At 39.7% G+C, this 25,563-nt stretch overlaps 1 protein-coding gene across 1 annotated transcript in view; it reads left to right on the forward strand.

Annotated features, from left to right (window-relative positions):
- The first annotated feature begins 7,567 nt into the window (after positions 1 to 7,567).
- The window catches only part of LOC115373098 (receptor-type tyrosine-protein phosphatase epsilon-like), a 28,872-nt gene continuing 10,876 nt past the window's right edge, over positions 7,568 to 25,563 (forward strand). Inside the window, exons 1-4 of the mRNA XM_030071353.1 lie at positions 7,568 to 7,767; positions 15,091 to 15,365; positions 24,432 to 24,503; positions 24,668 to 24,764. Coding sequence (XP_029927213.1) covers positions 24,437 to 24,503; positions 24,668 to 24,764 — 164 coding nt within the window. The 5' untranslated portion in view covers positions 7,568 to 7,767; positions 15,091 to 15,365; positions 24,432 to 24,436. The remainder of the gene's footprint in view (positions 7,768 to 15,090; positions 15,366 to 24,431; positions 24,504 to 24,667; positions 24,765 to 25,563) is intronic.

Genomic DNA, 25,563 nt, shown 5'->3' on the forward strand with positions numbered 1-25,563 from the left:
AGCAAATGTGTGTACAGTGTTATTTCTTATATGTCTTATACAGCTGGAAACAGCCTGGGGTCAAACAGACACCAAGGGGTGCTTAATGTATACGAGACATTTAAAACATATCATGTTAATTTTTTAGGAAAAGTCCTGAAATATGGGGCAAAAAAACAAAAAACAAAAAACAAAAAACAAAACAATGCTAATCATGTATTTAGAGACATTAAACACTGAATATAATCAAACTGACCCCAAAGATAATAGCACGGTAAAGTATTGAACTGTGTACTTGAACTTGAGCACTAACAAATAGATTCAAAGTGGTGAGATCTGAATGTGTTAAAATAATCACTCATATATTTTGTATCATAATCTGTAAAGAATTTAGTTACAGTGAAATTAATCTGTTCCTCATTATGCTGAGGACCCTCGTAATGGTTAGCCACCCAGGGGTCCTTAAAGGTCTATAAGTTTTTTTTTTTTTTCTTAGAAAACCACTGGTCTATAGTATTATCCCCCTTGAGCTTCTGTGCATTCATGACTAAGAGCATGTAATCCAGAGAATATGAGTTTAATCCTTATATATTGCTATAGTCCACTGCAGTGGACATCAACCTAAACTGTATTTCAGCATTTTACAGTTGGACAACCAGAAATCAATTGCTTGAAGGAGCCATTCTTCAGACTGACCAGTCTGTTGGCAGGGAACTGAAAAGCAAGCACAATGCAACCTTCCACAGACGACAAATCCAAAGGAACATCCACACACCGCCATACTGATTGTACAGTACATTCTTGCATGCCGCTCCCGAGGGGACAAAAATGTAATTTATGTGTGCATTAAATGCAAGATCACTTCTGGTTTCAGGAAAGAAAAGCTGTCATATTCGTAAGAGGATGTGCCAATTGGAAAGGTCACAACTGTCTATAGAGAACAAATGAGGCTGGTAATCGTTTTTCCTGCCAGCTTTCTATAGGCACATAAAAGACCAGGTGCTTGTCTGAATCTTGATGATCCCCTCTAAGTGAAATCATTGACGCACATCCAGCTCAATTAAGCACCTACTACGTTGAACCAAAAAAAAAGAAAGTCATATTCTGTGGCAGACACTGAAAAAAAATCAGCAGGACAACTTCCCGAGGCAGAGTTAAATTATTGGTTATGATTGATTAGAATGTAATCGGGAAGCCTACCAGGAATTGTACACTTGAGAGCAGAAAATTAATGGGCCATTTTTTAATCCAGTTTTCTCAACACGTCACAACTTTTTCACTCACAGACAGCCAACATTCAAAGTCACTTGCGCATTTATTACATATCTGTGAAGACTCAATAATGATGTTATAACAGCGTTTGGTGTCACCTAGGCGTCTGATTCGTCTCTGCCGTTTCTGCTGCTCCCCTCATCTCAAGGTCATGTGTAGCAGCGGCTGAGGAGGATTACAGAGGCTAATGGACAGTGCTCCACTTTAATGAAGGGTCTTGATGAGGAGGCAGATTGGTCCCCCCGTCGACCGACCAGCCACTGCCACTTCCATTTTCATGGGTGCCCACATGCATCACCAGGGGAATTTCACAGCTGATTTGCTGATCCTTATGGACTAACCCAGCCTATACATATGTGTGTGTGTGTGTGTGTGTGTGTGTGTGTGTGTGTGTGTGTGTGTGTGTGTGTGTGTGTGTGTGTGACGTGTGTGTCCAGTATGTGTGCAGTCTAGCTTTCTATATGTGTCATACAGTACATCAGCTTAGAGCGATCAATTTCAGATACAGGAGGAAGCTCAGTGCTCGAGCTGTCTCTTTGTTACTTGAAATCTGTGATCTCTAATCAATATTCACATTACGTTACGCCTGACATTTCTAACACACCGTGAGAAATACAATCTAAATGGATTTCAGGCCACTAAGTCATGCAAGCTCACACACATACGGTTCATTTGAAGTGTAATCAAAAGGTGTTGATACAGCTTTCTGATTAGAAAAAGCTGTTGATACAGCTATTTTGTAGTCTCCAGGACCTCTAGGTGTGTGGATTGGATTGTAGAGTCTGTGATACTTAATCATTTTCTTATCAGTGGTAGCTGTCAAAGCCCAGCTAAGAAATAACCACAAAGGGGAGAGGAGGAATGAAGGACGGAGGACTCCTTTTGCTAGCCACTAGTGTCTTTTGAGCGCCGTGACAGAGCTGCCTATTGACACTGGTACTTTATTCCACCTGAAATCCCCTCTTGATACCCACTCTGTGAAGGTTAATGGGGGATAAAGCATTTTGTCATAAAGCTCAGCAGCACCTTGTCTCTTGGTCTGGCATTAGAGCCAACAGGCAGGACAGAAAAAAAAATTATATCACTGCCAGCGGTCAGTAGTGAACAACTTGTCATCGTGGCCTATTTCAGAGCAGTGTACCCGCTAGTGCTGAGGTGTGGATGCTTCAAGAACAAGGGCACAGCTCAAGATGTGTGGTATGAGTTTGTCATTGGCTGCAGACAGGATACTCCAGTGGAATGTCTGTGGCTGCTCCCTCGCCTACTGAGAATAAATCTGTCCAGTCACTTCATTGTGTCAAATATGGAAACGAGAGAGAGAGAAAGAAAAAGGAAAAGAAAGAAAAAAAGAAAATGGATATTTAACTGTGGAAACTCCTGACAAAACATCCCTCTTTCTGATGAGATAAAATGAAGTGATGAAGGTCAAACTTGGGGTTTTATTCAGGACAGAAGTCTATTTGACATGCAGGTGGAAAACATTTTTCTCCCTAAAGGTCTCCTGGGCCTTGGGGAAGGGAAAGTACTGCATAGTACCTCATTGCCTAGCCACAACATGTCCTTCACTACTGATTTCCACAAAAGCCTGTGTATTGTTTCACTGTGAAACCAGCTAGCGATAATGTCATCTGGGGAAAAAAAAAAAGAATAAATAAATAAAAATAATAAAAATGTTTGATGTAAGCAGTTTGCGCTCAAGACCAACCCAGTGCCTGCACCTTCTATGGCCTAAAAGCATTCAGATATCAGCACATCAATACTCCTTGTCCATTTGTTAATAATGATTTTACATTACACAAAGCACTAGAATTTTAATGATATACAATAAGCATTTCATTTGTAAGCACTTGATTAATTCCACACTGATACAAAGATGACAAAGAAAAAAAAAATCTGAGATATTGTTTCCAGAAATTGTTGCTGTTAATTTAGAGCAAGTGTTTCTCTATGGCAATTAACTGCAACTGGGCTAGCAATCCACGTGGTGCAAGTACAATGCAGTTTGTTTAATTAGAGCTGAACATAAATTGAATCCCTTTTGACTTTAATGTGAAATGAAACTAAAATAATTAAATGATATGATTAGGTAAATTAAGTAACCGATTAGGTCATTGCTGTTTGCACATGAAACTTCATGAATCACTGAGCAGCAGTGAGCATGAGCTGAGAGTTAAGTCGTATTTCCAGAGCAACACTGCCCCCAGTTGACAAGCAGCATGTGCCACTGGTGCTCAGCAGACTAATAAAGCAATATGTACAAAAAGGGGTCTGGGCATATATTAGCAGACCCAATACTTTGTCAAAATGCATATTGACTTTAAAGGTAAAGGTGAAAGTAATCTCTTAATCCCTCTACATAAATCATCCCTGAGTTTGTTTATTTGCCAAATCCCTCTAGAGGGAGGTTGGGCTAGATTTAATATTTGACAACCAATGATAAAGTGGTGTGATGGCTCCAAAATAAACAGTATACTGTCTTCTCATTTGAGAGGGGGATGAATTTAAAAGAGGAACTGAAAACCTTTAGTGTACACGACTCTGACATTAAGTTATAAAGAAGAGAGACTTTGAGGCAAATGCACTTCCTCCTACAGCATAACAAATTTCATGAAACAAGGAACCATCACTTCCACAAGTTCAAATGTGTAATTTAATGAGCCCTCAAAAAAAAAAAAAAAAAAAAAAAAAAACGGAGAAGGAGACAAGGCATATCATATCAGAGCATGCATCAACATGCATACTGAGCAATATATATATTTAATTAATAAGTAACAAATATTAAACTTAATGTTGTTGAAACGCTTTTATGTGTTGTTTGTATTGTGTCCAATATATTTGAACAAACTGAACTTTATTGCTCTGGCAAAATTGTTCTTGTAACTATCAGGCCAATAAAGCCTTTGCATTGAATTGAACTGAATTGAATTGACTTTCCCCAGTTGTCCATATTGAAAGGAATCATTTATCAGTCTCTACTATCTATTCTGGATCCCATCAAATATTTGATTTATTTGATCATCTGTGTTTACATAGATCACCAAAGCATGTGATTGCTAATCTGTTTTAACCCAGCAGGGGTGGGGTTATATGGTCGTGCAGTAACAGCTAAACTTTGGCTGACCCTAACATAAGCCACAGCAAATTATACCAGTCATATAATGTATCTGAGATAGGGTGTGTGTGTGTGTGTGTGTGGTTGTTTTACAGAACAGTAATAGCCTCTCACTGGATATGAGGAACCATATTCATGCTTATTTTGTTCAGTTTTGTTTTGTTTTAGGATAATAATTGTGTAGTGAACCATAATCATGCATCTCAATTACTGATGCTGGATTGGTGTGTCTGTGTTGTTTGCTTTGGGGTGCACATTTACATTGTAAATATGCTCTATGATTTACTGAAAAGTAGCACAGATATGTTTTGCCCCTGCAGATACATGAAAGATGTGCAGTGACATAACCTTTTCAAGGCTGTGCCCTCAGACTCTGTGTCTAAATGATTACTCTGTTGTCCATAAGGGGATGTTTCTGCCTTGTGAAGACCTGCATGAACTTAAATGGATGGACAATATTATTGAATATGATGCTTTCAGCTTGCAGCGCTATATCATGTCTATACATACCCTCTTAGATACCCTACACTCATTTTGTCGTGGCCATCTGTGACACAGATTCGCAAAAAAAAAAAACATACAGCTGTATGGCTGTATGTTATGATGCATCTCACTTAACTTATAGAGGTGTATGTCCAGGTATATGGTATATGAGGTTTTATTGTATGTTTGTTTGTTTTTTCAGACATGAGGGGATTTTAATCACGTCAAATATCTTTATTTTCATTGTATAAAACAACAAAACAGTGAAGCGTCTAACTGGGTAGTGCGAGGAAAGGACAAACTGTGTTATGATAAATATTTACTAAGGACGTAATATACAGAATACATTTACTTAAAAAATGATCAGCCCACATAAAACAAACAAAATCAAAAGTTCCAGTGTAATTTTAGCAAACAAGCGCAGGTAGGATCTCAGTGTTAACATAACGTTGGTTTTAGCTTTCATGACTACTCTTTAAATATGAACTTTACTGTAAGTAGCTTAAAATATGAGACTGGTTAAGTTTCAGAGCAGTGATGTAAGAGGGCACTTTCTAAGGAAAGCTTTAAGAAATACAGCATAAATTTGGAGTCAATTTGTGCCTCGGCTTCTCATTCATCTTAATACAGCAGCTTTGTTCTATGGAAGCGATGAGTCTTAAAATATGACAGTGTAAAGATGAAAAAAAGAAATAAAACAATATAAAGCGTACCAATATATTTTTACTTCGTATATCACAGCTTGTAACGTCTTATTAAAGTCTTGTATTTTAAATAACAAAAATGTTTTCTGTCATAGACTGGGATTTGAATGGATAGAAGTTATTAGAAAAAGAACAAAAACAAAACAAAATAAAAAAGAACTGGTCAGACATCGGTCTCTGTTTGGATCAGTGCAGTATATGTATAGTTATCATCAATCAGACTGGAAGGACAGATGGTAAAGGATGTCCTATATTATGTCCTATATAATGTCCTCTGTGTGCACACATTTCCAGGGCCTACATGTCTTTGTACCATGATCTGTGAGCAAACACTTGCAAAGTGGAGTCAAGACCTAAAAAAGCAGTGAAACAGAACTCCTGCATGAAAAAGGGCCTGCTGTCCAATAAGACTCATAACAAGATTCAAAATGCATGAGTCAATGAACAGTATTTTTGTTGTCTTAACCTAACAGATGTATTATCAGTGTTTTAATATGTACCATGTGCATCTTAATCAAAATTATTTCTTCCCACTGATTTTGGACATGTGTCATTTGTTCAGCCTACACCAAAAGCAGTTATTTGGCAGTAGTCTATGTTTACCAATCTAATTGGAGCCTGAAACACTCCAGTAAGCTAAATCAGTGTACCATAAGAGGTCAGCAAAAATGTTGACCGTTTATATTTAATGAGTTGCTTTTGTGGCTCTCTAATGGCAATAAAAGCTACAACAGCATATCCTGCATTTTATGTGACACATACTGTTAAGAGTCACCATAGATTCTAATTAATTGTGATAAGCTGCGACAGATCCTGTACCCTTGGTGATATTCAAGCTCTAGTGTCTCAGATGTTGGATCAGTGGGGCTTTTACAAGTTGCCTTCAAAATGCTCCTTGGAATTTCCTACTACCAATGCAACTGGTTGACTTTTTCTTTGAAAATAAAAAGATCTAGAACAAAAAACAACAATTGGTGGCAATGAGGAGAAAGTGCAAATTGTGAGTGTTTGTTTTGCTGTTTATTGAATTACATTATTAAAAATCATAGTGGGAAAAAAAACAACAAAGGCTGAAAAGATACAACGTAAGTTATTTACACAGAATACCAGACATGTGCAGTAACAGTGAAATGCACCACTTTCATCATGACAGGCCTCTATAGCCTCTCTCCCACAAAGGCCGCATTTTGCTATCACAGGAAATCACGACTTCAAGCTGCATTTCCCTCTGCTTTGTGATAATTACAGTTTTACAGAGGCACCTTAACTCTGCAAAAGCCCAAATGACAGATTCATCTTCGCCAGCAGATGGCTCCACTACATTTATGGTTCAAAATTAACCCTATCTTTTGCAGGTTCTCTCTGTCTTGTTTAAGAATACTTGCAAAACTTAACTAAACTGACCATATTGTTCAAAATTATATTTTCAGCTTGTACAATAACATAGTAAAACATAATATAACATAAAACAACATAAAATAAGCTCTTTAAAATTACAGAATACGTCAAGTCCATGGGAAAAATACTATCATAAAACTATGATATATTTGAAACAATATCATGGAACAAAGGTCTACTGTTTAGACCAAATTATACCTCAGAAAACACAGAAATACCATAGGAAATACCATAAAGTTCGATAAGGTCAGTATAAACACATTGTAAACCCCCTAGAGGAATACTGCAGAAACAGGCTGCTATAGTGATTTTTCGTAAGGGGATACCTTTCTAATTGTATCGAATAAATGTCACATGCGAAAATGTCAGCCGTAGAAAGTGCCATCGGGAGGGAAAATAACATTTAAGAGAAGAAAAAGGGGAAGAAAAGATCAAATAAACAACAACCAAAGCTTACAATGGCCTGCCATAATTTGTCCACCCATCCAGAGTGATGCAGGAATGTGGAGGATGCCGCGAGTGTCCACCTGATACACTGGCGCCCGGGGGAGGGTCTCCAGCGCGTCTGATGCGGAGGGCTGCCATAACGCGACTCCATCCGCCAGCCCGGACCGGGGGAAGCGCATCCTTGGAGGTTTGCACGAAACATGACCGACAGGGAACGCGATCACGTCTCCGTTTTAAGTCAGAAGACTGCCGGTTTCTCCATTTGTTTTTTTCTTGAGGACATAACTCATATGACAAAAGAAGCTGGCGTCGGTGCTGGTGCTGACAGACCGTCATCAGCCGCACCGTGAGGCGAGGTCATCGCGCGCCACGGTAAGATGCTTACACAAACACCACCAAGCCGCATCCACAAGCCCCTATAATAAGCTGCTGTATGGACACCGGCTGTTTTTTTTTTTTTCTTTTTGCATTTTGATCACTTATTTTTACACATTTCTCTTTCGCCTACCCCTCCTCCTTGACACACAGAAGCATATGCACTGATGTTATACGGCAAAGCTCTCTCATCTTTATTGTAGAGCACGTTGCGTTTCACTATACCAGCGATGGAAATAGACTACTTTCACCATGTTAACGTTGAGCTCTCTTAACTGTCTTGATTACTAACATGGAAAATGCAGGCCACGGGGATGGGACGTACACATCCTCATATCGTCTACGCTGCCATTCCCATGAGCACAGGCAACATGGACTACAGTAAATATGGGTTAGTGGAGCAAACCCTCACGCCCCGAGACCACCAACATGCTTCACCTGAATTTACTCCGATAATCGATATTCACCTTAAATATAGGATTTAGGGCTTTCAGATGTGTTATTTGGAAATCAAATTCCGATCAGATTTTGTGCGCACCGGCCGCAGCAGGCTCACCGGTCTAGACGAGAAACGTGAGGGGGCGAGGTAAGGCCTGGTAGCCTGCAAAGCTGCACACCCCACTAAGGGATAGGTATGTGTATGAAATCAACTGGTTATATTATAAAGGGAATTAAATCATAGCTGAGAGGATATTCATTTGTTTCTTTGTTTTGTTTTGATGCAAGGTGCCAGTATTTATTTACATGTTCTGGCTTAAGTTTGGTAATAAAAGTTATTTTGCATCAAATGTCTGCATATTTGTTATTTATTATTACAGCAGGCTCACAGATTTCTCCTGTGCTTAGACCACTTTGAGTTGGTGCACAGTAACTTGAGCAGACGCTGCCTCTTTGCCCTCATCAGATGTGCAGGCCCACTCATTTGGCAAATGTTTACCCACCAGCTTTTGAAAGTACACTGTGTTGAGAACATTTTAGATTTATAGAACAAGTATACACAAAGGCATTTAAGCTAGGCCGTAAAGCCATTATCTTCTAATAGCTGTAATTGACTGGTGCAGACTGTGTCCTTAGTATCATGACAATAATAGACTGTGAGACGATACTCTGTTATAATTGTTGCTGTATGGGGAACTGATGGAAATGTCATGTGCTTATGCCTGAATTATAGATGTCCCTCATTCACCATAACCTCATTCACAATAACTTAGCCTTCATTTCCATCCCTGATTAAATGACCTAATAAAGGATGATGGTAATTTTAGATTTTCAATACAGAGTCCTCCTCTATGGTGTGAATATTACACAGCAGTGACATTGCTTTTGCCTTGGGAATACGTGAGCTATAGTTGGACATGTTTATACAATGATTAATTTCATAATGATGTCTTTTTAATATCCTAATTCAGGCATCATGCTGATTATTTTAAGTAGCACAGTAGCCTATGAGACAGGCCTCCTGTTTTGAAACTGGTTCATGTCTCGTTAATATTACACTAGACCATCAGATTCATATGGACAATGCATGTGGACAGTATACATGAACTTTAACATATGTATTCAGGGCATTTTCCTCATGACTACTACTCTTGTCAAGCTATGACGACAGCCCACGTGAGGAGCCGGGGGCCGCGGTTGTTGGCTAATGTCAGCTCGATCCACTTGGTGGTTCTCTGACATTGTTTGCTTAGAATGATAACCATCTGCTTAAGGAATAAGTCAGGGGTTGTCATAGAGGCTTTATCAGTTTATAATTTTGAATTCGGCAGCTTTAATGGTGCCGTGAGGTGTGAGATGGCGATGAACATGTCGGCAGATGACAGAATGGAGAAAGAGAGCAACAGAGGAGATGAGGGTGTGGAGATAGATAGGCTGTTCGTGATCAAGACACATCAAACTGCACTATGTAGCTGTCTCTATTTGTTATGAATTAAACTGAGGATACCCTACATAAAGCACAGTGGGTGAACCTAATTTCCTTCCATTGGTGGTTTTGTTTCTGTTTTGAAAGTTAAAAGTAACTCTTCTCTTCTCTTCTCTTCTCTTCTCTTCTCTTCTCTTCTCTTCTCTTCTCTTCTCTTCTCTTCTCTTCTCTTCTCTTTTCTTCTCCTCACTTCTCTCCTCATTTCTGCTCTTCATGTTGTTAAGTAAACAGGGGAGGCCACTGGGGCCCGTGTTGACATCCTAGTGGTTCTTGCAAAATAAGTTCTCTGACACGATACCGCTGTCTTTGTTATCCATAAACAATGTGGAGCGAAGCCTGCCTGAAGGTTTTCGGTTTCACTGACATCTTTTCAGGGACAAAGGTATTTTGGAAAAGAGTTTAAGCCTTAGCTAGGGAGGTGACAGCCAGGCTGGAAGGACACAGTAGGAGAGCACGAAATTTCTTGAATGCAAACCGTTTGATCTTTGCAAATTTGATTATCTTATTTACACTCAGTGCTATCACGACTTGCACATTCAGTCTCCAGGCTGCAGTTGTCACAAGGGCTTGTTTTTGCTATACATTTCTTATTCAGTTCCTGAGTAATTACAATTCATAAAACACTGTGATGGCATATTTTAATTTTGTCGCTGTTTTGTATTGTCAGTCGTCTGTCATTGTTTCTGTGTCACTGAAAGAGGAAGCCTTCAAAGTGCATCCTTGTCATTCAGGACTGTGTTTTTTTCTCTCTCTCCCTTTTGCGTGTGTGTGTGTGTGTGTGTGTGTGTGTGTGTGTGTATACATGGCCAATGTGAGTTGTTGGGTGAGGCAGGAGAACGAGATAAGCCAAAACTAATAATAATAATTAAAAAAAACACCAAAACTGTTTTTGGTGGGATGGCAAACATGACGCACTGAGGTGGTGAGCACTGTGTTGAGTTTCACTCTCCACTCATCACAATGGGTTTAACTGTCTCCTCTGCCGTCCAAGTGGTGTGAGGAGAGTGACCTGCCAACAAGAAAGTTTTTCCTCTAATCTTGATGATGAAGTGCGTGGGAATGGAATTGTCTGTGTTCCTTATTTGGGCAGCTGGATGTAGGATGGGACTTGATGCTCTCCTGCCTTACAGAAATCTGTGTGTGCTCTGTTATCATCATCTGGCACTGAAGCCCATACATTTTAACAGAGAATGCTGCACCACACTATCACAATCAAACTATTATGTGTCAAACAAAATGGGTGAGTCGTTTTTTTCCCTTTGAGCATAAGCTAATGAGTTTCCTTCAAAAGACCTAATAGGTGCACGTTACTTTTGTCTCAAAGGTGGCTTTCATTTAGCATTGCTGTGTTATCGGTTATACACTGCATCTATTTCAAGCTTCTTGGCCGAGGGTTTCAAAAGGAAAGCATGTCTTGTGTTGTAACTTGCTGTGAGGAGAGGAAGTACATAGGAAATGCTAGTGTTGTGACTGTGTCTATGATAGCGAGAGAAGAAAGTGACTGTTCATTTTAATGAGCACCGCTACACTCTTAAGCACAAAGGGCTGTTTGAGACGTCGCTTGTGGTGAGGCAGTCAGGGAACCCAGCTGCAGTGGGCAAATGTGAACAAGGCAGTGTCGATTAGGATGGCAGTTTTCTTGCATGGTATGAGACATTGAAATTATTATCTTTTAAAAACACTTTTTAGTGTCCCTGTGCTTCTAAAAATACATACATGAAATCACACATTTATCTATCTTCAGTCAACGTGTCTTATGAAAGTGTAGCAATCACATTTACTTGACTGACATCTTACATGCACGCTGGACTCTGGTAAAAGCAGGGAACTGTGGAACGTGGTTTTCAATAAAGGTTTCCCCCTTGCTTGGCTGCAGTGGAAAGATTTGTGAAGTTATAATTGTAATGATTATGCTCTCTGGTCCTTGGTCCCGCCTAGACTGTGGCCCAGAAGTGTCATTTCCAGTGTCCTCAAACTTGAGGGTGGATATCACTGGAGTAAAACTGCTAGTTTACCTTGAACTCTGCTCGTCCAGCCATATCCTAGATTGAAATCAATGCTTGGAGCTGATGTGGGGGTGTAAAAATAACATACCCACTCAGAGCAAGGGTGTTTGGTAATCACCTTGCGACACACCAAGCAGGCCAGTCAATTTGGATTCACGATTTGTGCAAACAGGAAATCACAGGAAATAATCTCGTCTCTGAATAACAGATCTATTAGTGAACTGCAGGTGAAGCAGAACTGCCCTTCGATTCCTTTTGTTTTGTTAAACATATGTTACAGTTGTTTCAGCTTTGTGCACAATAATTTTCTCCAGCCCATGCTTTGAAGTGCAGCAAAGCATTTCAACAGCATCTGGTCCAGTAATTTCACAGCAGGCAGTTTCAAAGATAGAATACAATTTGCAAACACACAGATGCTCACCCAGTTATGAACCTGTATACAGTTTCTTTGAAATCAAATTTTGAAACCCAACTCTCAGCAGTTTGAACTTAGTGTCAAACATCGAGGATCATGAACAAAGATCAGGCATCTGTCCTCTCAGCAGGCCTAGTTTTGCTGGTATAATCAAAACAAGGATTCATCATGGGGGAAACTTGTGAGGTTTAAGCCATCAATATTCTATTTGCATGTGAATAGAATGAGCCAACACTAAATTCACTGAACTCATTGAACCTTTAACGTGTGTGAGTACTTAAAATTTATTTGGCTCACTCACTCACTCACACACACACACACACACACACACACACACACGCTGCATTTGAAACAGTTTTTAAAAAGACTGAAAAACTAAAAGCTCCAATAAAAACAGTTTGTAACATGACAGTGGAGAAGAAAGACGATTAAATCCAAATTGTGTCATTGAATTCTTTACAGCATAATCAAAAGAAATGTTAACTTTACTTTGTAGGCATGCATAGCTTCTCAGTGTCGCCTGTTTTGGTATGAATAAATGATCGAGGCACAGAGTGCTGGATGATGATGACTGCAATCCCATAAAACTTTAATGACCCGCACATGCTTCCCCTCTCAGTCAATGGGCAGAGTGGCACAGAAGGAAGTGCTTGTGCCTGCAGTAATTGTATGCCATGAGCATGTCTTCTTCTTCTTTGGGTAAAATGTTCATGGTTGAAAGGAGAAAAATACTCTGTGTAAAAAGATAAAAATGACATCATAATAGTTTCCCAGAGGACTTTAAGGATAGTGAAATATGAATATTTCAGCCTTGATACATTTTTTATATCCATTATCATTTAGTTCTGATTTTTTATCATTAATAATAATATATTACCATTGCAAAAATCTTAGCCTAGTTTATGTTAAACTCAGTATTACTTTAGCATGATACCTACTTTATTATTAACTAGTACAGCACAATACCTATTTAATTATTAATGTTTTCTTGCCATTGCTTTGTAACTAAAGTTTATCTTAACTTTTGACCTTCATAATGAACATTATGATGCATCATGTGGGAAGGAGAACCACCCACAACTTGGAACGTTCTGGTTTCCACGCATCCAGAGATCAGCACTAGCAGGATCACTTCTGCCTGGTTATGCCGTGATTCATCCCTGAATAGGAGATTCTCTAATAGGATTTGCGGTTGTGGGCCGGGTCAGGGGTCACATGCGCTATGTGGTGAAAACAAGAGGATAATAACATGAGAAGTGATTATTGTATGAACAACACATCCATTTCCACAGCTATATAGCCGATTAGATATATAGTTGATTAGTATTCTAAGTGGAGACACTTTTCTTCATAAGGTGTCCAAGTTCATTATCACAGCACATTATAAACTGATTAAGATGCTACAGTATTAGAAATCTTGTATTAAAATGTTATACAAATGCAGTGCTTTCCCTCTGTTATGGCATTTTTCTTTTAAGCCAGACTGTAGTTGTGCTACTCATTAAAATAGAACCTCTGTCTTATAAAAGTGTGGATTTATTTTATCTTAATCAACTATGTCCCTGGACTCAGGCCAAAGAATGATTTAAAATCATAAATCTTGAGTTCTTAAGACATTTTTATTTATATATTTTACTCAGTATGAGCAATGCATTTGGAAGATTAAGTCTGAGATAAAGTGAAGATAGAAGTTCTAGTAAAGTGATTCCCAAAGCACAAATGTGATGACGGATTTTCTGATATGGAAAAACCACTACTCCAGATTGGCCCATTTTATTGTGTACATGAGTAATGTTCATACTTTGATTCTCAAATTAGAAAAATCTGAGAATGGTCTGTGTGCATTTTGTTGCTCCACACTGTAAAACCTCCAATCATGTTTATGTTCACATGCCATATATAGCACAAAGACGCAGAGGAAAGGAATTGCAAGTTGACAGCATTTGGAAAAGCTGAGCAGGGCTGGGGAAAAAAGTGCTTTTTACAAACTTTGTCCAGTGTCAGTGCCCGGTTTTCCTCAGCACAGCTCAGACTGAGTGGGCTTGTCCAGCTGGGCCCAGTGACTGACTCACCTCTTCTCTCTTCTCCGCTGCTTTCTGCTTGGCTGTGTCACAGTGGCCAAGTGTTAACAATATGGCTTTGTGTCTCCCACCTGTGGGCAGAGGGACCCTGAGAGAGTAGGAGTGAGTGGGCGCAAAAAGGCATGCTTTCTTTGTTAGACCCGACCGAGGCGATAGAATAACATCACAGTAAAGGCTTTGTGTGAATAGTGAAGAAATTGATGGTGCTCTGTTTCCAACATAATATGTGATACGTCTCGTAGTTCATAAGATCTAAGGCTGCATGTATAGGAAAGCTGTTAAGTGGAGAAAAAGTGATTATGAACGCCACGCTAATGGAGCTGTTTATAAGATTTGGCCATAATGTTTTGCTGACAGCAAGATTTGAATGTGCACAAACTCTATGCAGAACATAAACACCGTTGTGAAAAAAACTGTGTTTGGATAGAAATTGTTTTGCGTGCTTGGAGTTAAATAACTTGTTAATTTTTTTTTTTTTTTTTTTTTGCTTTGCCACAGTGAGTAGGTTGTAACAGCTATCTTTCACAAAAGTATTGAAGGTTGCGGGGGTGAGCGCTAAACACAATACACAAACGCGGCGCATGTGCAGCCTTTGCACATCAGCACACGCATACACACATACTCGCCCTCTCTCTCACCCACTTGATTAAATGTAGCGCAGTGTCCCTGTCTCAGACATATTGTGCACAGATGCAAACTCCCACTCATTCCAGTCCCTTTTGTTGTGTATTCATGCCTTTTATGAGGATTTTTTTTTTCTTTCTTGTCAGCCTTAAACAGTGAGTCAGGGAAAATCTGCCTGTACAACAAAATACATGTAGGACAGCCTTTGGATTTGCCTGAGTTTTGTGTGGCTTGTATATTAACTTGTATGGCTTTTGCTTCGTTTTTCAGGTGGTATCTGTTTATGAAGACCACATGACCTAATGTGCCATGATCCCAGTGTGAAACTCTGACTCATCTTCACTGAAGCTCACCAGGCCACCGGGACAAGCAGCAATCAATCTTCTCTCCATCCATCACCCAGACGTCAGAGAGGATGTGAGTGAGAGTTGGGCTGAGGGTAGAAAACCCCAAGTAAGTCCAACCAGGACACGAACTAGGAGCACATGGTTGCTATGGACTGACAGGTCAACTGATACCAGATCTCACTGGCTTTGCTTGGAAGTGTAAGTCTTTTATTAACCCTCCTGACATTAGTCCAGGTCGATTCCATTTCAACTCAATCTGTCCGGGGAATCAATTGAAATTCAATCCATTAATGGGAAATGACCCGGTATTGTCTTTGTCTCCCATCAAGATGAGACTAACTGGATTTCAAATAATTTCTCCAGATTGATTCTTTTGACCTTAACTGTACAGCAGACATGTGACTAGAGACGAGTATCCGGCACTGAAAACATGGCATTTTCGGGTGACAATAGCATTGTGTATTCACTGTCTTTGAGGTTTATGGTGTTTATAACTCATACAAACCTCTTACCTTTCAAGGCAGACACATTTTGAAAGCTAGCCTTGTAGTAACTGCTGCTAACCCTCACATGTGAAATACAGCAAGTTGTATTCGGGAGACGGCACTGACTTTGCAGACAGAGAGGCTTCATCCCTTTTTACTGCCTCTGTGTACTAAGGATGTCTCCCATGTTATCTCTGAACCCAGAATGCAGCTATTTATCTCGACCAGCCCCTCTCCTCTTTCTTCTGATCCTCATCTCCTCTCTCATCTTTCCTCTGCTCTCTGCTGGCTCCCTTTACTGACATGTATTTGTGCTCTAGTTCCATCCTTTTCCGTAGCACTTGACAACTGAAGTGGTGGCTGATTTTGGTATTCTTTTTTTTTCCCCCTGCTCTGCCTTTGTTCTTTCTCTCCTTGTAAACAAACATCTCTTTTTTCTTCTTCTCGACAAGGCATGTCATCCATCCTGTGCCAGCAACAAAATGGATTTGTCTTTGAGGCCGTATTGATTTGTGAGGAATCTGTGACTTGAAAGGATAGGAGTATCTGTTTTATTTAATCTTTATTGTTTGAGATACCTCTATAAAAAGAACATTTACTACGTTTCTCCTATAGCAGATGGTAATCCTGACATTCTACAAACCTTTTAGAAATAATTAAATTAAAAACACCAAGCGTGAGCACTCAACACTACAAAAATCTGTATTTGTAACACAAAGAGGTCTTATGGATGTCTTGTTGAGATTGTCATACATACTTAGCATTTTTTCCATTGTTACAGACCAGTACACACAGTTCATTAAGCATATACTGTAACCTCTGGCAGATAGCCATAAATATCCTCAAGACAATGTCACTCATAGCACATTGTGAATAATTTAGAAATCATGCATTTTTCAAATCAGTGCAGATAGCATCACAGTAAGCTTTTAGCAGGGTCAGGCCAGAGTCCACGGTAAGGCTTTTATTTGTTTATGCCATAGATTATGTCCCAGGAGCTACTGTGGTCAATAGCATTTAATCTATAGCACAATCCAGACTATAAATCTAGCATGTAATGGAACACAGTGGTGTAGCGATGTTGTTCAGTCAGACCGTTCACTGCACTGTGCTGCACGATAGTGGCATTAAAGTGTGTCAGGGAAGTAGATGGATAGGCATGGATCTGTGTGTATATGGTAATTAACATTTGATTTAAATAATTTGCTGTGATGAAATGATATTGCAATCCACGATTGGTTTTGGAGATGAATAGATCTGCTTGTATGCACTCTGTGTCTATACTGAGTATCAGGGAGTGTTTCGCTCCCCACAGCAGATCTAAGCGGGTGGCAGTTGGGCTTGAGGCAGACGAGGGAAAGTAGTGTTTTTGTGCTTTTGTGCATGAAGTAAGGCAGCAGCAGAATGCACACAGCAGATTGCACAGAAAGGGTTAGCACCAGCATAGCTCTTCATGGAGAATATATCTGACTAATGGTGTATCGTGAACCTTCTGTTGAGCGAACCAGTGGACGGCTTCATGCTAGAGTTTCCTGACTGAGCTTGCTCATTTCGGTCGGGGAAATTTGTGCATCAGGTTTACATAAATCTCTTAAAACCAGACCATCCAAGCAGCAAAATAAAAACTGTGTGGGGCACAGGTCCTTGCTATTTCCTGATGTGAAGTGCTGATATTTCTCCAGTACACAGATAGAAGCTACCACAATCAGGGCACCCCAAGTAGCTCACTGGCTAAGAGTGTGTACTACTTGTTTAAAGCTGAGTCCTGATCAAGGTATCTGGGTTCAAATCCAACCTTAGGCCATTGGTTGCATGTCATCCCCTCTCACTGATCATAGTTACATTAAAGATAAACATCTTTTGAGCATAAACAATGTCTTCGGCATATAGTCTGATACCCAATATTAGCAGAAGGCCATGGCTTTTCGAGTGGCTTTTACAGCTTTTTCAGCTGCTGTAGTTATTCTTTATTCTTTATTCTTTATTTGGATTCCCACTATTTTCCACAAAGTGGTTGCAAGACTTCCAGAGGTCGACACAAAAACAACAACAGTAAAAACAAGCAGTAATTAAAATCACACTTTATCACCCCCAAAAAGACAAAACAAGCCAAATATAAAGATCAGAAAATAAGTAAAATAACTCTAACAAAAAGCAAAACAAAAAAATGGTCTAATATTGGAACAGAGCATGTAGTATTCCAAGCAGAAGAAGCTGTACAGAAAACAGCTCAGAACAGTTGCACCAAGTCTGAAGGAGGAAGTCATGATCAGGAGGCAGTCCACAGCATATGTAGGTCAGACTGAGCTTGAAGGAATACCAGGAACTCATCTTTGCATTTTCAGCATCAGTGTGGAACGGGGTCATGTGGGGACACTCACTGTAAAATGGCAGGTAACTGGGTGCAGAGCAGAGAGGACAAAAATCAGTTTGATTTGGAGTAGATGATCAAAGTGCTTAAGATGTTTGTTTTTGAATGTTGTGATTTAAATGTGAACCGGTAAGAGACTGTAATTAAATCAGACATAGTAAGATCATGCATGTGACTAAATGAGAGAGATTCAGAGGTAAATTCGTCGTGCCACGGAAACACAGCACAAGGAAAACAAATTCTAACAAAATATATAAACTACAGAACTTTTTAACGGGTGTAATTTATGATTCAGTGGCGGGGAGTAAATGTTTTGCCATTGCCTTCTAGGTGTTCCTTCCATAGGCTATTGAGTAAAATATGTATAGATGGATTGCTGAACAAGATACTCACTGAGGTCCCGGCTGTGAAGATAAAATTGTTTGCCTGCGCATTCTGCTTTGATGGAAGAGGGCTGCAATTTATTGTAATATATTAAATCAGTGGACTGTGGAGGCTCATGTTAAAGGAATAAGAGCAGGAACGATGGCAACAGAGAGGAGAGCACAGATGGAGGGGAAATAGACCATGCAGAGCACAGTTTTAATGTGCACCTTACCTTACTGTGCTTGACCTCATGTGGTCAGCCGCAGCAGTCACATAAAATGATGGACAACTGGCAGAGAATGGCGCTGAAGAAAACTGAAATGTGACAGAACATCAGCTTTTTTATTCAGTGAATGTGTTTGATTTATAATCAACAGCTTAATGCATTTTCAATCAGTGCCTCACCAAACTACTCACCATGAGAGTGAGAGAACAACTTGCCAGTGTTAATTGCAGTTTTGTTATCACAGAGCACCGGCTCAGCACCATGATTACCCAGCAAGACACACAGGATGATGATTGTTACATTTCACATCACTCAGATACGATCTTTGCTGAACAGAGCGTTGATTTCATGTGGCCATTATCCTGCAAATCAATCACTACCATAAATCTCCCAAAAGCAGTACGGCTAGGCAAGGCAACTTTATTTATAGTCGCGGCCGCTGTGTCAGTATAAATTAAGATATTCAAGTGTAGAGATCTCAATAACGGGTAAAGTCATTGGTAATGGGTAATGAAGGAAATGTCATTCCAGTCATTAAGCAGTTGAGCCCAGAAAGAAAACTCTGATATGCATCCTCCATCCCTGCCAGTTAGGCAAGTGAATAGGCAAGTTAGAGCAAATCGTTTTGCTAACATAAGCTACAATCAAAGGTGCAAACTAAAAATTCAAAGCGGTAGCAGGAGAGGATGTAGCAGTATTTCATCAGGCAATCGCAACTAATCTGATATTTGACACCTTTAAAACTGAATTTACAATTTAAAGGCTGTATTTAAAAGTATTCAAGAACTTGATTCTTCAAGAAAACAATTTGCAGATATTTCAAGACTTTTTCAGGACTCGCACACACCCATACCCAATTTGTGGCCAAAGCCAGTGGAAGTCAATGTGTTAAGATTTATGTCTGTGATCTAAAACAGAAACGTTGCTTAACCTAGTGACACAGTCACCAATTTGGCAGCAGCTGCCGTCTTTGCCAAACAAGTGGCACCATTGGAAACTCCAAGTATGCATCTCTTCAGACTGGAGACATCCAAGTGGGAGGGTCTTCAACCACGAGTAGGCAGAGACCTCTACTTAGGACAAGCTGGAGGATTCTTAAAGGCGTAAAGCCAGTGCTGGTCAGGGTTGTCGGTTAGGGTTAGGGTTAGAGTTGTCTCTCTTGGCTAAAAGTGGTACTGAAGGGAGACATTCCTCTTAAAATTTTATCCATACAACCAACAGGGTGTATTTTCTGGTGTTTCCTCTGCTGAATGAACTGTTGAGTTGTGTTATTGACAGTTATGTTTTTTCTTGTTTTTTTTTTTTTTTTCTGAGGTCATCACTTTTCACTTTGACCAAAAAGGCTTTAGGCTTTTACAACTGCAAAAAAATTCCCCATGCAGGAAAAAAACTGACCTGCTATTCACTTGCTTGTGTGTTTTTGGCTGCATTCTACATGTCTTTTGTGTTCACAAGTCAATTGTTTTATTTCTTTCTATTCCACTGTGCAGTTTTCAATAAGGGTTTTCATTTGGCTTGAGGCTGGGCTAGCAGTTAGAGCACTGTCATGCCAAACAAACAGCCTTTCACTTAGAGATATGATTGGAATTAATATTCACCTGCCTCCAGCCAGTACTGTCATTTTGTTTGTGGAGGTCAGTGTGAATCAGCACAGAAAGTAAATTAGTTGCTTTTACATAAATAAAACGTCCACAGCAGTGGCTTGCTTAACACACTTTTTCAGGATGGCAAGTTATATACATTGTTGTGCACAACTGAGGTTGAGCTCTTTGAAAAGAGAGAAATGACAACCGGGTGCAGTGAGATTGCGTTCCTAAGTTCTCCTGAAATGAGTTTGAGGCAGTGAAATATGTTGAGGAGTGATGTATAACTGAAAGGACTATCATTTTAAAAGCAGCACAAGGAAAACCTTTCAAATGGCAAAGCCTCTCTTTCACTTTCCTAGTTAGAAATGGAGTATGCACAGCCATCACCATTTACTGCACCGTTTCATTTGAATTAATGATGAAGATGAATGAACAGGCTACAAGTCTGCCAAAAGGAAAGGATACATTTCTAATGGCACTTTTCCTCTTTTGCTAGTTCAAGTTTTCACTTGAGACCTACTGTAAGGTGAGGGAGATGTTAAGGCAGAAATCCTTTTTAGGATACTCCGAGTCTTGGGATTTTAGAGCTTTATTCATCCCTGAATTACATAGGGATTTGCTACAGTGTCGAGTTATTTTTGTTTCCGCAGCCGTCACATACTGCCATGCATTTTCTACACGCTCAGGTTGGGATTTCTTAGTCATTTCTGTTCACCAACACAAAAGGAAAGCTTATATTGATTTTAAATAATGCATATCCGTGCACAAAATATTAGCATTAGCCTCAAGATTCAGCCAGCCTTGTTATGCATTTTGAATGTTAGCGTGTATCATGCATGCATATGATAAGTTGTTTCTGTACTCCCAGCTCCAGTGATGCAGCATAATTAAATTCACTGGAACATTCATGACAAGCAGGTGTTGAAGGCTGAAGTAATAAGATTATTGTTTGTATCCCATTAATATAGTCAGAAAGGCAGGGTTCCCTGGAATGGATTATACAACAGGTAGCTGGTGGAGGGTTTCACAGCCACTCTAATAAGAAGTTTTCCTGGTTTAAAGTTGTTTTTTGGTAACTCCCCAGTCATGAATGATCACATATTCTAGTTTTCCTCTAGTGGAAAGAGTACTAGAATGTGCTTCTCAACTATAAATTGATAAGACCTGCATCAGGAAAAAGGAGAGTGGACCACAAAAATCAGAATTAATAGAAACAAATTCAAGGGGTGTGGGCCAGTTAGAGATGGAAGCTCCCAGAAACACACCTGTAGGTCATTTCCAATTCAGGTCACATGGTCTCATTGGTGCGCCAAACCCAGAAACCATGTGACCTGATTTGGAAATGACCTACAGGTGTGTTTTCAGGGGTTGCCATCTATGATTGGGCCACACTCCTTTAGCCTTTTGTATTTATTCTGTGATCATGGGTGTTGACTCTCCTTTGCCTGGTAAAAGTTAGAATAAAAGTTACTGAGTTACTTTTTATGAACCAGCAAATTGTTACCTGTGATCTTTCCCATGCAGTTCCTAAAAGAAAAGAGAATGGTGTTCAAGAGCACCACAATTTTATCATGTTGCAGTTTCTGGATGATGCACAAATTCTGTACTTTGCAGTGGGTGTGATAAAAGTGAAGTATAATTTAACATAATGGGAAGTAAAATTGCTGACTAGAAAATGTATTCAGAAAAGTACCAGGACATGAAAAAAAGTACTCAATTACAGTAACACAAATAAATATAATTAGGTATTTCTATTTAAATTTGCATATTAGCGGGATTAACCCAACCTAAAACTAGGATAGCATTTTATGTTGTCTTCAAGTCTCATGGGGGAAATCTAAGACTTCTCTCTTTACACAACCCTGTTAAAAAAGACCAGTCACACCACATAAATGAAAATGCAGACGAATTAAGTAATGTTGTCCAATGAGAGTATGACTGAGTTGATTTCTCATTTAACAAGAGACTGCAACAATTTTAAAACCAAAGTGCAGACTAAAAAGCTGTACTTGGCAGCATTCAGTGACTGAAGCCTTTAACTGGTCAAATTCAGGACATTTTAACCTTATCGGGATTTGACTTCTAAAAATGCTTTGGGAGTCATAACATTATCATTTTTCTCCATGTGCTGATAATGTGGCAGCATTTGAAAGCAGTCACTTAGTCATTTAAGTCACATAGTCATTTAATGTCACAACAAACCTCCAATGACACACCACCACCATAACACACACACCACCAATGACTTCACTACTGCTGTTTCTGCTATTTAGCAAACTATTGAGCTGTGTTATCACTGCCCCCTGCTGATCATATGGCTACATTCCACCAACAATGTTTTTTTTTTTTTTTTTTTTTTTTTTTAAACTTTAGCCATTGTTTTTTTCTTTCTAGTCATCCAAATTTTCTTTTTTTTTTTGGGTCACTTTAAGGGACAAGTCTACTCTTTATTAATTTTTTTTTCACTGGCTACATAAAACTGCCTGGAGATAAAAGACATGCCGTGGCCTCTGCAGCGACCCATAAACACAGCGTGCATTGCAGCATGGAGGAGGATGCTGTAGGATGGGTCTGTGTGAACGAGACTTGCTCAGTGGGTGGGGCTGTGTGGGGAACAGGTGTCGGTGCCATCAGCTTGTTAACGCTGCAGAGAGATTTTGGCTCTGTCGACACAGTATGGCACATATGCAGCGCATACCCTTTGGCTGTGGGACGTGTGTGCAGGCATGCATACATGTGAAGTGGGAAAAAAAGGGAACTGTGTGTGTGTGTGTATGTGTGTGTGTGTGTGTGTGTGTGTTTGTCTTTCTCACTCAGAGAGATGATGTTGTGTGCAGTACACAGAGCCCCTAATTTGTTGTCCAATAATTATTTATAAGCTGCAACATAAATTTTGCTTTGAACATCAGCACATTGTCAGAGCAGTATTATGTAGCTCCAGCTCCTACAAAAGCTTTGGGAGATAGATTTATATGAAACCCCCCTAGGGTTGTGTGCAAAAATTTCTCTCAAACATCACAAATTAGGCCCCTAGATGACCTATTTCTAGAAGAACTAAATTGACACAATGAATTATTCCATCCAATCTAGTGCCCTCTATAACTAGAAGGGGACTTAGAACAGAGGATAAATTAGGACACTCAAATCTTGCTTCTCTCATTTATTCCATCAAAGCCACTTAGGCAGATTTGCCCTGTTTGCCCAATTTATTCTGCGATTTCTTACCGTCTCATTTGGAGGATGGGAGAGAAGAGAGGAGACTAATGTGGGTTTGGGAAAAAAAAAAATGCCGGCTACATTTGCAGATAATAAGACACAAGGATAATGTGTCAGGATCAATTTAGTTCTGGCATGGTGAGGAACTTGACGTATCCTGTCGGAAAGACTCTCACAGCGCTCTGCCACAATTAAATCACTAAGAGCTTCGAGCGGTAAAGTAAAAGGGAATAGTGAGCGTGTGGTTTAGAAGAAATTATGGTTCACCGCAGAAAGAGAGTGAGAGAGACGCAGGCAGAAAACAGAGAGATGCTAAGAGGAAAACAGTACCATCTGGTCTTCCACGTAAAGCCAGCAATATAACCTATATACAGTGCTTACACTAACACTGCAGCACTCTGCCTAAGCCTGTGCATCATTATCATTATGCTTTTAAAAGAAATCAGATTTATTGGGTCACTTTGTACAAAAAAACATTATGCTCAGTATCAGTGTGGATGTTGTTGCTGTTGTCTCCACCAAAGATGCTGCGACACGCGTGGTGTCGTACATCCAGGATAGTGCTGCAAATTGAGATGCACTACATCCAACAAATATCACGTTGAGCTCATCTCCAGTGTCCAATCAGACGTCCACAGGGGACCTTGTTGCTGTCGCCTATGAGCTAATTCTTCCCTCTCAGTCTCATATGTGGATATGAGGTTATTTGAGATGCTGCTGCTCTTTCAAATCAGCATGGCCGGAGAGGGGCTGCAAGCAGATTGCTCATAAGGAGTTGCACTGCCCAGCAGTCAGGCACACAGGCATCATTTTCAAGCCTCATCAAAGCTGAGCTCCCCTCTCTGCATCTGTATTCTTCACCAGGAGGGAACTTTCTCACTGGTTTGGTGCCTTCTAGTGGAATTTGTGAAGCATTACAGGGGTTAACCTGTTTTTCAGTTTGGGAACAGGAAGATTATGTAATTTCAAATAGGAAATGAGTATAACTTAATTTATTTTTTAATCTATCCACAGTGACAATGGTGTTGTTTCTGATTGGGACCTCTATAGCCTTGAATAATTCTTCACATGAGAACCAAACAGCAGGTAATAATAATGATGGAAAGGATCAGATGTCCTTCTACAATTGCCAATGTTCTACAATTTGCAAATTTCCTGTGATGCTGAAAACATCACATTCCAAGAATTTATCTGTATTTATTTTGGTGTGCGGCTAATGTGTGATGTGCTCTGCTGTGTCTTGTTTCCAGAAAACCCCACCCATCAGGGTGCTCATGTGTTGCCCTCAACACTGGTCATATCCCTGCTTCTTATCATTGTTGTCCTTCTGACTATCTACTGTCTAAGGTAAATACAACATCATGCACACACACACAGCTCACTGTCTGTCTGTTTGTCTTTCTCCTTCTTCCTCACACACACTTTCTGTTTCTTTATTTCTTTCTCTATCTCCCTCTTGCTCTCTCTCTCTCTGGTTGTATTGTCATGACAGGAGAAATCTGTGTTTCCACAGCCTTCAGTGTAAATTGGCAAAATAAATACAATTTTTTTTGGTGAATAAAAACCTAAGTCAATATTGCTACAGCTACTGCCTATACAATACTATAGCACTGAAATATTTTAGTATATACTGTATATAAAAAACCTATATATGGTAGCCTACAATTATGACATTATGTAAATAATAATGCAAACACCCAACACAACAAAGTAAACCTGAATGTAGCACACTGCGGTGTGATATCTTTGTCAGCTCAAACCATTTCTCTAGCCATCTGGATAGCAGATACTAATTTAGCAGCAAGCCCAACAGATTTCTCCTCCACTCCAAGTACAAAAATAACTACCAAATTTTTATTATGTTATGATGTTTGGGGCATTCAGATAAGAAATGTGTTTCTATTCCTGCCATGTTTAAATCACACTGTTCACACAGTCTCTCCTCCTCTTGTCTTTCTCTATTTCTGTCTCTCCTCACTATAGCTTTCTCAGCATGTGTGTGTGTGTGTGTGTGTGTGTGTGTGTGTGTGTGTGTGTGTGTGTGTGGTGAGTTGGGGGTCATAGGGGCGCTGTGGGTTGGGAACAGGCGGAGAACAGGGGCTTATGGGTAAACAGCTGTACCTCAAAGTAAGACAGCAAACAAACA

The sequence above is a fragment of the Myripristis murdjan genome, chromosome 15, assembly GCF_902150065.1.
Source record: "Myripristis murdjan chromosome 15, fMyrMur1.1, whole genome shotgun sequence".
NCBI lineage: Eukaryota > Metazoa > Chordata > Actinopteri > Holocentriformes > Holocentridae > Myripristis > Myripristis murdjan.